This window comes from Osmerus mordax, chromosome 7 (assembly GCF_038355195.1).
Source record: "Osmerus mordax isolate fOsmMor3 chromosome 7, fOsmMor3.pri, whole genome shotgun sequence".
Taxonomy (NCBI): domain Eukaryota; kingdom Metazoa; phylum Chordata; class Actinopteri; order Osmeriformes; family Osmeridae; genus Osmerus; species Osmerus mordax.
In genome coordinates, this window is record NC_090056.1 from 17,354,811 (window position 1) to 17,369,486 (window position 14,676).

The following is a 14,676-nucleotide window of genomic DNA, read 5'->3' on the forward strand; positions in this document are numbered from 1 at the left end:
TAGCCTGGGGGAACGAGGCGAACGGCTGGCCCGTCTTAATTACGTGATATGCCGTTGTTATAAGTCGTGCAATAACATGATGGGCATCTACATTTAAATTCCTGACCAGCATGGTCAACGGCCTGGAAGATGGATTGTCAACCATCCGCTTAGCTGTCACGCAAACCAGGTGCTGTCTGCGAGCATGGCTGGTCAGGGATTGTTTTCGGTGCCTGTGTAAAAAGATCCACTTTTGTCTGCTTTAGACGGGAACATACGACAAACGACACAGTGCATCTTCGTTCCATAAATAAAAATGCTTCCGTTTGAGCTCGTAGCTCTACTTTGCTGCCATCTTCACTTTATTGTCTCGCGCCAGTTGTTAAAAATGTATCGAGATTAGAGAATTACAATTTGACAACCACTCGTCACTCTAGACTCAACTCTTGATTTGCCAACTGTGCACCCCACAAGCTGAAGTTATTTATGCATTTAGCAAAACATATGAAGGATGTTAACTTTTACAATGCACATTTTTTTTTCAATCAATAATTTGTAGTGGCCCGATCGGGCCAGTGAGTTGCTAGTTTAACTGTCCCGACGTTACTTTTTACTGGCCCCGGGCCATCGGGCCATCGTTATTGTCGAGCCCTGACAGGGACAGGCACCCTGGTTCATCAGAACACACACACACTCACACACACACTCACACACACACACTCACACACACACACACACACACACTCACACACACACACACTCACACACACACTCACACCCACACAATCTCACACAATGTGTGCACTCACCACTCGTCTGCTAGGGCCACATCAGGATGTTCCAGGTCGTGCAGTCCTACACAAGACACGTTTAGTTTTCATATGAACTAGAAACTGGAACATACACAAACATACATCATACAGTACACACACCCGCATACACATACCTATGTAGACAAACCCCACATGACCACACACACACACACCCACGCACACACACGCTTCTTGACAAATGTGTGTTCTGATTGGCTGTGACAGGTCTGATGAGATCAGGAAGAGCCCAAGCATGCTCAGAGAGCGCCACACAGGAGACAAGCTCCTAAACACACACACTCAGACGGCATGAATATTAACATGCATGATCCTGGACACTGGACGCAGAGCCTGCACACACACACATACACACACACGCCGCACGTTCACACACACACATGCCGCACATGCACACACGTGTACACACACAAACACACAAGCTAAGGCAAGGCATCACCGCCACTGAATCAATATATAGCTTCCTGTGTAATTGTGGCTTCTACCCCCTTCATGGACAACACAACACCAAAGAGAGAGGAGAGAGGAGCGTGAGGGAGAGAGTGGAGGGAGGGAGAGAAATTGGAACAGAAAAATAAAAGAGATATGAAGAGAGAGGGAGGAGAGATACCAAAAAATATCAATTGAAACAGACTGAGAGACAGGCAGACATGCACACCAACTAGCGGCAGACAAGTAGACAGAGAGACAGACAGGTGACCGACAGACAGACAGACAGGTGACAGACAGACAGGTGACAGACAGACAGGTGACTGAGAGACAGACAGTTGACAGACAGACAGGTGACAGACAGACAGGTGACAGACAGAGAGGTAACAGACAGACAGTTGACAGACAGACAGACAGGTGACAGACAGACAGGTAACAGACAGACAGTTGACAGACAGACAGGTGACAGACAGACAGGTGACAGACAGACAGGTAACAGACGGACAGGTGACAGACAGACAGGTGACAGACAGACAGGTGACAGACAGACAGGTAACAGACGGACAGGTGACAGACAGACAGGTGACAGACAGACAGGTAACAGACAGACAGGTAACAGACGGACAGGTGACAGACAGACAGGTGACAGACAGACAGGTAACAGACGGACAGGTGACAGACAGACAGGTGACCGACAGACAGTTGACAGACAGACAGTTGACAGACAGACAGTTGACAGACAGACAGGTGTCAGAGAGATATTCCTACCTTCCTCCACAGTGACGTTTCCTCTGAAGAAGTACTTGCCGTGGCCCCTGGTCAGCGCCACCCCCAGGCTGGAGGCAGCAGTGACAGAAAGTGTGTGTTAACAGCAGTGTTAGAAAAGCAGCTGACGGAGCAGAAAGTCTGCACACCTTCCCGATGCAGGAACCACAAACACACAGAGCAGTTCCAGCACAGAGCCTGCATGCAGCGGAGGTCCACGCACCTGAAGGGAGTCCCCTTGATGTCTGTGTAGTAGTAATCATTATGTAACACCAGCACACGTTTCTGAAACACACACACACAGTCTTTTATCCTTCCATCCCAGAATGTGGAGAGTAACAAAAGGCTTGCACTTATACCTTACTATGTGGCACCATCTAGTGGCGTTGCAATCAATGTGTCCCTGTGTGTGTGTGTGTGTGTGTGTGTGTGTGCATACATACATTGGTGTTTGTGTTTCAGGGCAGAATCAGATAAACGTTGTGTCTAAAAACCTGTACGACATTCGACAAGCTTAACTTCCTCATTATCCACTGGCACAAGTAGAGTCGTTTGAGCGGCATGTTACGCAAGATCCGACAGCCGTCATACACACATAAATATCCCAGAGCCAAGACTCTCTGCAGCAGGCGCATCCCCACTGGACCTGCGAGCTGGTTATGACGCAATACTAACTATACTACATCCTACTACTGGGAGTCAGGTGGCTGAGCGGTGAGGGAATCGGGCTAGTAATCTGAAGGTTGCCAGTTCGATTCCCGGTCATGCCAACTGATGTTGTGTCCTTGGGCAAGGCACTTCACCCTACTTGCCTCGGGGGAATGTCCCTGTACTTACTGTAAGTCGCTCTGGATAAGAGCGTCTGCTAAATGACTAAATGTAAATGTAAATGTACTGAGGACAAGCAGCAGAGATGTGTGAACATTTACAAGCAGCTCCTCTCTGAGAGGGAGGGGGGGGGAGAGGGGGGTGTGGGGGGGAGAGGGGGGGGGGGAGAGACTGTCAGCTGAAGAGTCCCCCGACTGTGGTTTAGCATAAGCCTGGTTAATACACGCACACACTAACACGGGGACACACGCATGCGCCAACACACACAGACACACACACACACACACAAGGACACTCACAAAAACCTATGCATGCGCCAACACACACACAGACACTCACATCCGCAGGAGCCCATACATCCTCTCTCCCGCACAACACACACACACACACACACACCCTGACAGAGCGGTGGTAAAAGAGAATCACTGGGCTTCTGTGTCTCCCAGGTTCAGCAGCATATGCTAAGCTGAGATAAGGAGTCTTCCCCCAAAATGCTCACACACACACACACACACACGCACCCCCACACAACTGTGGCACAAAATCGTGAAGTCAATCCTCCACACTGCAATAGCCCTCTAGAATTCCAGCACAGCGTGTGTGCATGTGTCTGCGTGTGTGTATGCCTGTGTGTGTGTGTGTGTGTGTGTGTGTGTGTGAAGACAGAGGGGACATTCTACAGAGGTAAAGACATCTCCTGGTTCTGGAGAGGCTTCCTTCTGAGTGTGTGATCTGGCTGGTAGCAACCACTCACCATAGCAACTTGATTTGTTTGTTGCGTGTGTGTTAGTGTGTGTGCTGACCGTTTGCACGTTGGTAATCTGGTGATTTAAAGGCTCTGGTTTCTCTTACCCCTTTGTCCACAGTCTTCTTCACCTCCATAGAGAAAGTCCCCGTCTTTCGGTTCACCATGGCGTTACGCAGCTACAGAAACACACACACACACAGAGACACACACGCACACAGACACACACACACACACACGGACACACACAGCGCAACCCTCAGCTCACTTATTCCAGAACCACTACATGTAAAATACCAGGTATTATACATTTAGATTGAAACAAATGTATACAAAATTTACATTCTTACAACAGCATGCTGCAATCAATCATCTGCATTAATTCTAAGTATTTGCAAATGTCTGTAAGTATTTGCAAATGTCTGTAAGTATTTGCAGAAACCACAAAGTCTTACAATGTCCTCCTTGTCCTCCCACTCCACCTCGGACAGATCCACACTGCTGTAGTTGGGCTTCCTGCGCTTCTTACTCTCCTCGTACTGGACACACACACACACACACACACACAGACACACACACACACCACACGCACACACACACACAGACACACACACACACCACACGCACACACACACACACACACACCACACGCACACACACACACACACCACACACACACACACACACACACACAGACACACACACACACCACACGCACACACACACACACACACACACACACCACACGCACACACACACACACACACTTTAATTACAGACACAACCGCACCAACAAAAGATTCCTTTGATTCCAAACCCTGATTCTTATATCCTCATGTCTACCACAGTGTGAAGCCAAGCAGGTGAGAGATGAGTGTGTGTCTGTGCTTGATCTCCAATTCATCTAGCATTCAGACCATCAGTAGAGGCTGTTTAGCATCCCAGCCTTTGGTATTGCTCGATATTGCTGATAAAATAGAGTGGATGTGCTCTGTTCACCTCCCTGGACTGGACCCGGGGCTTTGTTTGATACCAGCTGTTAAATATACATGACAGAGAACACAGGCCCACTACTCACAGTCAACTACAAGGTTCTGTATGAATCAGAGGATGTGTGTGTGTGTGTGTGTGTGTGTGGTGGTGTTGTATGTGCGTTTGTAGTAAAAACATGTGCATGTGTGTATCTTGGTATGCTTGCCTGTCTCACTCTGTGTGTGTGTGTGTGTGTGTGTGTGTGTGTGTGTGTGTGTGTGTGTGTGTGTGTGTGTGGTGTGTGTGTGTCAACCCTCCCTCCGTTCATCTGTCACTGAGAGGACAGGCTCCCACCCCTCATTAGAGTTTAAACAGTGTTCATTACTGTGTGTAATTAGACAGCTATTAAACCATCACTCTGTCTGTCTGTCCTCATCCTCTCATCCCTCGCTCCATCCCTTCTTTTCCATTCCAACTGTCCTTTCAGCTCTCATTCTCTCTCTCTCTCCCTCTCTCTCACACACACACACGTGTTTCCATCCTCATATGTTATGTCCGTTCTGTTTCTCTCTTCCTCTGCCATCTCATCCCTCCATCCCTGCCCCTCCATCTCTGATTGAGTGAGCACAATGGGTTTAATCACTGGCATTCAGACGCTGTATCTCTGTCTATTCACAGCTCCACGGAAAACTGGAACCCAGTCCCCTCATCTGCATACCACTGAGCAGCTCTCTCTCTCTCTCTCTCTCTCTGTCTCTCACACACGCACACAAACACCTTGACATACCCAGAACGGCGTATGTCTCTTCTAACTCCCATGACTTACAATCTGATTCTAATCCGCTGATGAAGTTCATGTCTGGTTCAAAAGCTGGAGTCTAGCTGTAGATGCTGATGACAGGGCGAGGGGCGGGGGCAGGGGCAGTCCCCTCTCTCAGAGCAGGGCGGGTTAGCCAGGCTGTCTGGGTTCATACTAAGAGAGGTGGTACTCACCAGAGGCCTGAGGTCCGGGTGTGTGAGGATGTAGCCGTTGTTGGTGATAGCAAACGCGTAGCCGTGAATACCCAGCTGCAAGAACACACACACACGCGCACACACAGCCAGAAACATTTACATTTACATTTTGTCATTTAGCAGACGCTCTTATCCAGAGCGACTTACAGTAAGTACAGGGACATTCCCCGAAGCAAGTAGGGTGAAGGGCCTTGCCCAAGCACACAACGTCATTTGGCACAGCCGGGAATCGAACTGGTAACCTTCAGATTACAGAGCCCGACTCCCTAACCGCTCAGGCCACCTGACTCCCATACAGAAACACATACACACAAGCATGAAAGCGTACTCACACACAGACACACACACACATAAAAGCACACACACACACCAACCCACCCACACACATTCGTCCACGCACAAAACAAAAAACGCACGTCGGATGAAAATGTATCCAATCAAGCTCTCTGTCACCTGAGCCACCGAGCGACGAGCGTTTCCACGGCGACTCATTTGAATTTGCACAAAGACAGGGAGGTGAGGTCCTGTCCTCCCCCTGCCAGGGCCACAGCCACAGCACAACACTTCCAAATGTCACACCGTCATGGCAACCTCACATTTACACGTCACGTCTCCCACCGGAGACCGCCCCGATCGACAGGCCACACCTCCCCTGGAGTCTCTGGGGTGGCGGCTCGAGCGGGGACTTTGCTACTTCCCTGTTGTGACGAGGAGAGGGGGTGGAAGCGGTCCTGGGGAGCAGGAGGAGGAGGGAGGAGGGGGGGGGAAGGAGGAGGAGGGGGGGAGGAGGAGGGAGGAGGGGGGGAAGGAGGAGGAGGGGGGGGAGGAGGGAGGAGGAAGAGGCACGAGGGGGGGGAGCAGAAGGAGGGGGGGGGGAGGGAGGAGGGGGGAATGAGGAGGAGGGGGGGAGCAGGAGGAGGGGGGGGAGGAGGAAAGAGGAGGGGGGAAGGAGGATGGAGGAGGGGGGGAGGAGGAGGGCTCACAGCCTCTGTGACAGCTGGAGAGGGGCACCTCCACGCCTCCGCTGCCATGAAGCCAAGGGACTCGTTCAGTGTTCGTTTTAACGATAACAGATGAGGGCTTCTGATGCCCCTCGGTAGCTTATAGGATAAGTGCGCGTATCATGAAGGCTGAGGCCTCACCGGCCTGGACTGGGTTGAATCCGGCCTTGGCTCTTTGTCTCCCCCCCCCCCACCCCCCCCCCCCCCTCTCTGCTCTCCTCACTTAAAACTGTCCAGAACGTAAAAAATGCCCCAAAAACTATAATTTATCAAATCGGGACAACCCCTCTTAAACATCCGTGTTGTGTGGCCTTGACTTCCTACAGTTCTTTACATATTCAGAACCGCTGTTCCCCAGACGTAAGACACAGGGAGTGCAGGAGGCTGCTAGACATGTGTTACCTTGTATTGGGGATGGTCTTGAGGAGTTCAGAGACGGGGATGTCTGTTCCTACCACCCCAAGCAGGATCCCTCTGTTCCGCTGGGCACAAGACGGGTTAATTAGAGGTTTCCAAAAGAGCAGTGTAAGAAGATAACATTTTATATGCTGTGTGTGTTTATTAGTTCATGATGGACCCTGTGTGTACCCCCCCCCCCCCCCCCCCCCCCCCCCCCCCCCCCCCCCCCCCCCCCCCCCCCCTCCGCTCACAGTCTCGTTCTTGGTGCTGAACACAGGCATGGCAACTGTCGTCATCAGGACTGGACTGTGGACCGTCATCCATCTTAGAAAAGAAGTAAGAAGGAGAAAGACAGGGAGAGGGAGAGAGGAAGAGAGGGAGAGAGAAAGAACGAGGGAGAGAGACAGAATGAAAGAGAAGGAGGGAGGGCAGAGAGAAATACAGAGAAAGATAATGAAATTGAGCGTCATTCTTCCCCTGGTCAGTGAAAGGGGCAAAGTAACACGTACAAAGAGGTTGCTCTTCTGAGACACATCAAAAGGGATGGAACTGATGACAGAACACATCGAGAACACACAGAACTGAGGCTTGTGGCTGTGCAATATGATCGTGACATCATGTGCCATGGTCGGCATATCGCTTCAACATGGCAAACTATTTCACGCTAAACTAGTACACTACGCCCACGTAAACACAACAGCGGAGTCTCGGTTTGTCTCAGAAAACAACCGCCACTTTTAATAACCAGAACAGGTTATGTTAACCCTTACTTCCTATTGCTCTCTACACTCAGATCGTGCGGCTACTCACTTTTTTTCATTGACCGATAACAAGTCTCCATCACGGAGATCTCTCCCGTTTCCAGATGGCAGATTCAAAGCTATCTTCCCAATAATTTTGTTCTATTCTCGAACCTGGCTCATACTACTAGCTTTTTTATAGAATAATTTGTGCTGATTTTTTAAACCAATCCGAAATGCTTAAACTAGCACCCCATTTATTTGCTCACGTCAAGAAAAGTTGCCTGGAACTGTGCCCGCGGGTACGAACAGGTCACGAGCACAAAAGGGAACATTAGCCGATCGCTGATTTACCTGAGCTGAATGAGCACAAGGAGAAAGGGCTTGATAATCTACAGTTGCCTGCCCTGCTGTAGCCAGTGTATATAGGTCTATGGTTGGAAACAGACTGGTTGGAATTGCTGAGACAGACAGGTAGATGGATGGATAGGTGCGGGTAAGGTTGTGCGCGTGCTGAGGGATACAAGCCCGGGTACTGCTGCTGTCCTGCCGTGAGTCATACTCGAGAAGCTACTTTACTTCACTGTAAACTTCATAGCACCACAACGGAGGCTACAATAATATAATATATTATCACACACATCAATGAGCAAACTGTCTCAGCCTCGTTTGGACCTCGGCAGACCAACTCATTCATTCAAGTTTCTTTTCAGGTATATATTGTATGACAACAGCGCAACCACAATTTGGTACAAACTGTGCAAGGTTTAACTTTGAAACAATTGTAAGGTCTTAAGTATGTTTTCGTTGTGTATGTTCACTCTTCACCCTTTAAATGAACCTTGAAACACAGAGATTGTGTCCCCAATACCCTCCCACAGTATAATGGATAACGACAAAATGATGACAGCATCCATTTTATTTCCCTTCGGATGGAGGAGGAAGGGACAGAGAGAGAGGGGAGGGGAGGAGAGCGAGAGAGAGAGAGAGGAGAAAAGGAGAGAAAGCGAGATAGAGAGAGAGAGAGAGAGAGAAAGAGAGTGAGATGAAAGAGAGAGAGAGAGAGAGAGAGAGTGAGATGAAAGAGAGAAAGGAGAGAGAGAGAGAGAGAGAGAGAGAGAGAGAGAAAGAGAGAGAGAGAGAGAGAGAGAGAGAGAGAGAGAGAGAGAGAGAGAGAGAGAGAGAGAGAGAAAGAGAGAGAGAGAGAGAAAGAGAGAGAGAGAGAGTGAGATGAAAGAGAGATGAGTGACCTGAGCTTACACAGTAATAGCCATACAAGAGCCGGTATTGGACGTCAGAGAGAGAAACGACACATAAATACAGTCCACTGTCTAACAATATACAGCCAGTCTGGAGACTGGATCGATTCGAGGCCAGGACAAAGGAACAGGATCTGGGCTAAAAAATAAAGCACCTATTCCAAACATAGACCCACTGGATCATATATCACTATAGACAGAGCCTTAGAGAATATTCTGCCTGCTCACAAGCACACATATGTACGTATAGGAACAAAGAACTGAAATGTTCTTTAGTTTTGGAATGTCTGTTTGCTAGCTACTGTACACACCGTAAAATTTCCTGAGGTCGTTAGGTCTAAACCTGACCAAAAAAACGACAGGACTTGCATGAGTCCTGACCTTCTCAAGTACAGATGACAAACACTTCTATACATTTTTTCCTCACCAACCAGCCAGCTTAATATCTATTTAGTCTCTCATCCCACACATACAGTCCTGAGGTGGCTGCAGTCAGTTAAAAACAATGTACATCTCTCAACATTTGAATGATCTGTCCCACTGTTTCCAGCAGTTTCCACAGAGCAGCGTCCCTGCAGGGACATGACCAGGGCTGTTTGAAGACACCCTGCCATGTGATCTCTGGGGTGCAGGACAGAGCCTGGGGTCAGAAAGGGACGGGGATTCTTAGAATGCTGACACACACACACACACATTATCCTCGGACACACCGGCTTCTCTTTCTACCCACCTGGGGATTAGGTACAAGAAGCCACACACACACACACACACACACATAATCTCACGGGAAACCAAAAAATCTGGGCTGCTGTGACGAATGGCGTGCGGGTGGCTGTGGTAACCTTCGTTCCCTTGGCGACCAGGCTTAATGATGATTTGGCCGTGAGGGCTGACTGGAAGCTCCGTTGGGAATAACATAAAAACACATAGAAACCACGTCCTGAAAACTCCACATAAGGAGCAGATAACCTTGACAACAGGCAGGGTTTGAGTTTAGAGGACTAACGTGGTCCTGGGCTAGAAGACACCCAGCTTCACCTGGTTTTGCTACCTAGGTCATACCTAGGTCAGCACATCAATTGAATAGATGTACTACACCTATTTGCTATATTTATGCTCCTTCTTACAGGAATCACAGTTCATATTCATGATCTCCCCTCTCTCTCAACCAGGAACTTCTTAATCCCTAAACTCACTCTCTCTCTTTTTTATACCGCTCATCCTCTCCTTCACCTTTCCTCTCCTTCACTCTCTGCCCTCCCTCCCTTGCCCTCCTCTCCTCCCTCCTGCCCCACTCCCCTCTTTCCACCACTTCTCCTCCTCTTCATCTCCTCATCACTCATCCTCTCCTTCACACTCTCCTCCCTCCTGCCAGCTCCACCCCCCCCCCCTCCGTCTCTCCATCCCTGATCCCTCCTCTCCACTGTCAGTTCATCCGACAGAGTGGGAAACAAAGCCAAATGAGCCGGCGGAAGATGGATGGAGGGAGAGGGCCGGAGGAGAGGAGAAGTAGGCGGAGCGCAGCCTGGGATGGAGGGGGAAGGAGGGGACGGAGGGAGCAAACGGAGGAGCTGGAGGAAGCGTGGAGACGAGCGGAGGAGAGGCTGGGGGGGGGGGGGGGAGGGACAGATGGAGGGAGGGAATGTGGGATGATGGATGGAGCCTGTGGGCAGGGGGAAAGGAAGAGAGGAGGAGAACAGGACGAGTGGAAAGGACGCAGGAAACCATGCTGGGGAGGAGAGATTAGATACAGATCGGTCTATAAACAGAATCTGATAGCCAATATACCATATAAATCCGATAACCTAACCAATCACAGCACGGTAAAACAAAGTACAGGCACTAGTGGAGACACACAAACCGTGACACAATTTCACATCCGAAAACCTCTGAGCGTGGGTGAGAGCGTGTGAGTGCGCGTGTGCGTTGCGTGCATGAGTGTGTGTGTGTGTGTGTGTAAGAGAGCGTGTGTGTGTGTGTGTGTGTGTGTGTACACTCGCATGCATCCCCCTCCCAGCCCTCAGGGCTTTCTTCGATGACGACAGCTCAGCATCCAGCCGTCTCTGACATCCTCCCCCAGCAGGGGACCCTCCAATGGGCCCCAGCCCCAGCCTCAGCCCCAGCCCCAGCCTCAGCCCCAGCCTCAGCCCCTTCCCTGCCTCCACCACAGACACAAGCACCCGCCTCACACACGGCTGTCTGCCGGTACAGAGAGCAGCCGGTGGTCGGACGGCCTGCTGGGGAGTTTCCTCATAACGCTGGCCGCCTCTCCATGGTTATTGTTATGATGGTGGAGGCCTGCGCAGCGGGAGCTGTGAAGCGTGAACTAGGAAGACGACGAGGAGAACACATTATGAGACAGATCATAAGAAGGACTATTAAAGGCAAATGTCGTTTCTTTTTACTGCTGTAAAATACGTATATAGCAGCAGTTCAGTTTTTTTCTCATTATCCAGACATTTGCAGAATAAGGCACACACACACACAACAGAACTTACACCAACACACACACACACAACACTGCCAGATTTGAAGACATCAGCAAAGCAACATAAAACACAGCATGACCAATGATTGATGAGAAAGTGTGTGTGTGTTTACGTGTGTGTGTGTCCAGAATGTGTGTGCGTGCGAGTGTGTCAGAGAGCAAAACGACATTACAAACACAAACAGGAAGTAAACAGTGACACAACACACGTGACACAACCAAAGCTATGAGAAAAGTCGCTTCCTAAACGTGAAGTCACAGCAGAATATGACTGCAGCCCACATCTACACACAAGCTCCGCTACGCACACACGCGCGCGCAACACACCAAACCACAGCGCAAACACAGGTGAACACATCACAACAAGGTGGTGGCCTCTCATCAGACTGTTACCTTTTGAGCCTGAGGGAGCTATAGAGGGAGGGGTGGAGGGGGTGGAAGGAAGGGGGGGGGATTGAGAGGATAAGGAAGAAGAGAAGAGGGGGTCAGTTTGTTGGAGGGTCCGCATGCCTGCTGCTGGGTGTACGAACGAGGGTGTCGGCACGGAGACTGTGACACACTGCCTCGTTTAGGCTAGCTAGCTCGGCTAGGCTAGCTAGTTCGGCTAGCTAGCTCGACTAGGCTAGGCTAGCTAGCTCGACTAGGCTAGGCTAGCTAGCTCGACTAGGCTAGGCTAGCTAGCTCGGCTAGCCCGGAGAGTTGGAGAGGACACGGTCTGAGGTGTGAAACCTCAGGTGGTTATACTCTGAATTCTGCTGTGTATACTTTACCTGGTTAGTAGGGGACAGTCCACATGGTGTTAAAGGTTAGATGGAGGGAGGGGGGGCTGAGGAGGGGGTTATGGTGGGAGGGGGGGGCTTGACTTGGCTAGGGAGAAGCTTAGGATCCTATGTCTCTCTTGATAAAGATTTTCAACCAAACATGATTGCTTCAGAGAAGGAGAAGAAGCATTTTGTAGCTTGTTTGTGAGAGAAACACAAGAGGGAGAGTGAGAGACTTTGTGTGTGCCTGTCTGAGTGCATATGTGTGTGTGTGTGTGTATCGAGAGGCACAGAGGGAGGTGATTGGTGCCAGGCTGGGTAAGAGCCTGAGGGCTAGCTCACCGATGTGCCACAGTATGTTTCACACCCGGGCTACACAGCTCCCAAACACACACACGGGATCATTCACTTAATGATTCCATCTGCCGGTCTTTCTCACTCGCGCTGCGTCCAGCGTCTGGAGTGTTTTCACACACACAGCTCCACGCTCACACACACATCCCCAATGACTCACTTGAAAACTAATCTTCCTCTGCATGTAACACATTTGGTCTTTTTGAAATCCTCCATGCATTGACATATTGCTGATGCACATTCAAATCACCAGTTAAGATGGATTTGGACACGCAGCTGAAGAAGCTACGCTAAAAATGTTTACCATATTCAAGACCAAATATATCACTGTGAAATATTGCCACAGGCTACCACACCCCCCTCTATTCCAAGTAGAAAACCCCCCAATTCAGCAACCTGGAAGGAGCAGACAGGTGTGAGCAGTATGGTGGATGGACCTTTAGTTCCAGCCTTCAACCATGTCAAAGACAATGTAGGTCTGAGGGTGGGAAGTGGATTTGGAAACCCAAAATGTAGTACTTAGGGAATAACATTTACCTCAGAAAGTGCAGTACATGATTCTTACAATGTATTGGGATCCAGTTTATCTCAGGGCCATGATACGGCTAATCACTGCTAGCTAGTTGGCAAGCTAGGAAAATGTTGTTGTTACACTACACTGGTACATGAAATGAAGGAACGCGCTCCCAGTTCAACCCAATCTTGTGTTCTCTGATTCGCCAAATCACGATGACTTCCTCTTGCCCTCCTTCCTAATCATACAGCTGTTGCTTACCCAGAATCTCCTGCAGGAGAGTCTGGGACACCTACCTTTAAAAACAGAGCACATCACCACCATGTCCATTCACACCTGTCGAATGCTTTCACTGATCTGAGAATTACTGGACAGGTGCCACGCAACGGTCATGGCCGCGTGGCTTACACCTATCGAATACGTCAGATCCACACACAGTTAGTATGGCGGGGGCTTCTGAGGTGGCCCGGGCTCAGTAGCATGAGGGAGGCGGGCGAGCGGGCTTCAGTACCATGTGGGAGACGGGAGAGCGGTGTCCACTCACGGTGCTGTCGATGTAGGCCTCGGTCCACACTGTGTCGTGCTCCTGGTCGATCACTTTGGGCCTACTGAGCACGTGCAGGTACTCCATCACGTTCTCCTGAACGTCTGCCAGCGTGGAGATCTGGGTGAAGTAGCCTGAGGAGGGAGGGAGGCAGGAGGGGGGAGGGAGGGAGGCAGGGAGGGAGGGGGGGAGGGAGGCAGGGAGGGGGGAGGGAGGGGATGGGGGGGAGGCAAGGAGGCAGGCAGGGGGGGAGGGAGGCAGGGAAGGGGGGAGGGAGGCAGGGAGGGGGGGGGGAGGCAGGGAGGGGGGGGGGGGAGGCAGGGAGGGAGGGAGGGGGGAGGGAGGCAGGGAGGGGGGAGGGAGGGAGGGGGATGGGGGGGAGGCAAGGAGGCAGGCAGGGGGGGAGGGAGGCAGGGAGGGAGGGGGGGAGGGAGGCAGGAGGGAGGCAGGGGGAGGAGGGAGGGGGGGAGGCAGGGGAGAGGCAGGGGGGAGGATACGGAGAGAGAGGACAGAGAGAAGGAGGTAGGGAAGGGGGGCAGAGGCAGGTGAGAGAAGGAGATACAGAGAGAGGAAAGGGAGGAGGGGAGAGGAGAGGCAGCACAGACAGAAAGACATGGGTATTAGAGGACAGCAGTATAATTCCACCTCTCTACAGAAGCAGTCAGAGAGTGACAAATGGCAGGAATAGGAAGTGAGTAATGCCCATCAAATCAATCTTCTGTTCACTAGAAGCCTAGTTACACAGCAACTCATCACTCTCACGTCTCAGCCATTATCTTCGCAGTCACAACAGAACTATTACGTCTGCGCAAACTGTTCACAGATGTGATTGGAAGAGGCAGTCGGCCAGACGGAGTTGTCTCCGTGTCACAGTGATGTGCTGCGTGTCACATTAGCAGCGCACGACATCAGCGCAGTACGCAGGAGACACGGGAACATGGATATGGTACATGGAGCTCTAGAATGACAAACTGGGTGCTGTGGTTTTGTCGTGTTGTCCATGCAGAGAGCCTCGTGGAGATGCAGGTCCTGCAGTAACTCGATGGGGCCGCTG

The 14,676-nt window shown here is 50.7% G+C and overlaps 1 protein-coding gene across 1 annotated transcript in view; it reads right to left on the minus strand.

Annotated features, from left to right (window-relative positions):
• Positions 1 to 14,676, minus strand: part of cacna2d3a (calcium channel, voltage-dependent, alpha 2/delta subunit 3a) — an 87,030-nt gene that overhangs the window by 30,460 nt on the left and 41,894 nt on the right. The window contains 10 exon segments of the mRNA XM_067239132.1: positions 789 to 834; positions 2,007 to 2,074; positions 2,227 to 2,288; positions 3,684 to 3,755; positions 4,032 to 4,115; positions 5,542 to 5,618; positions 6,967 to 7,045; positions 7,214 to 7,273; positions 7,275 to 7,286; positions 13,623 to 13,760. Of these exon segments, the coding sequence (XP_067095233.1) occupies positions 789 to 834; positions 2,007 to 2,074; positions 2,227 to 2,288; positions 3,684 to 3,755; positions 4,032 to 4,115; positions 5,542 to 5,618; positions 6,967 to 7,045; positions 7,214 to 7,273; positions 7,275 to 7,286; positions 13,623 to 13,760 (698 nt within the window).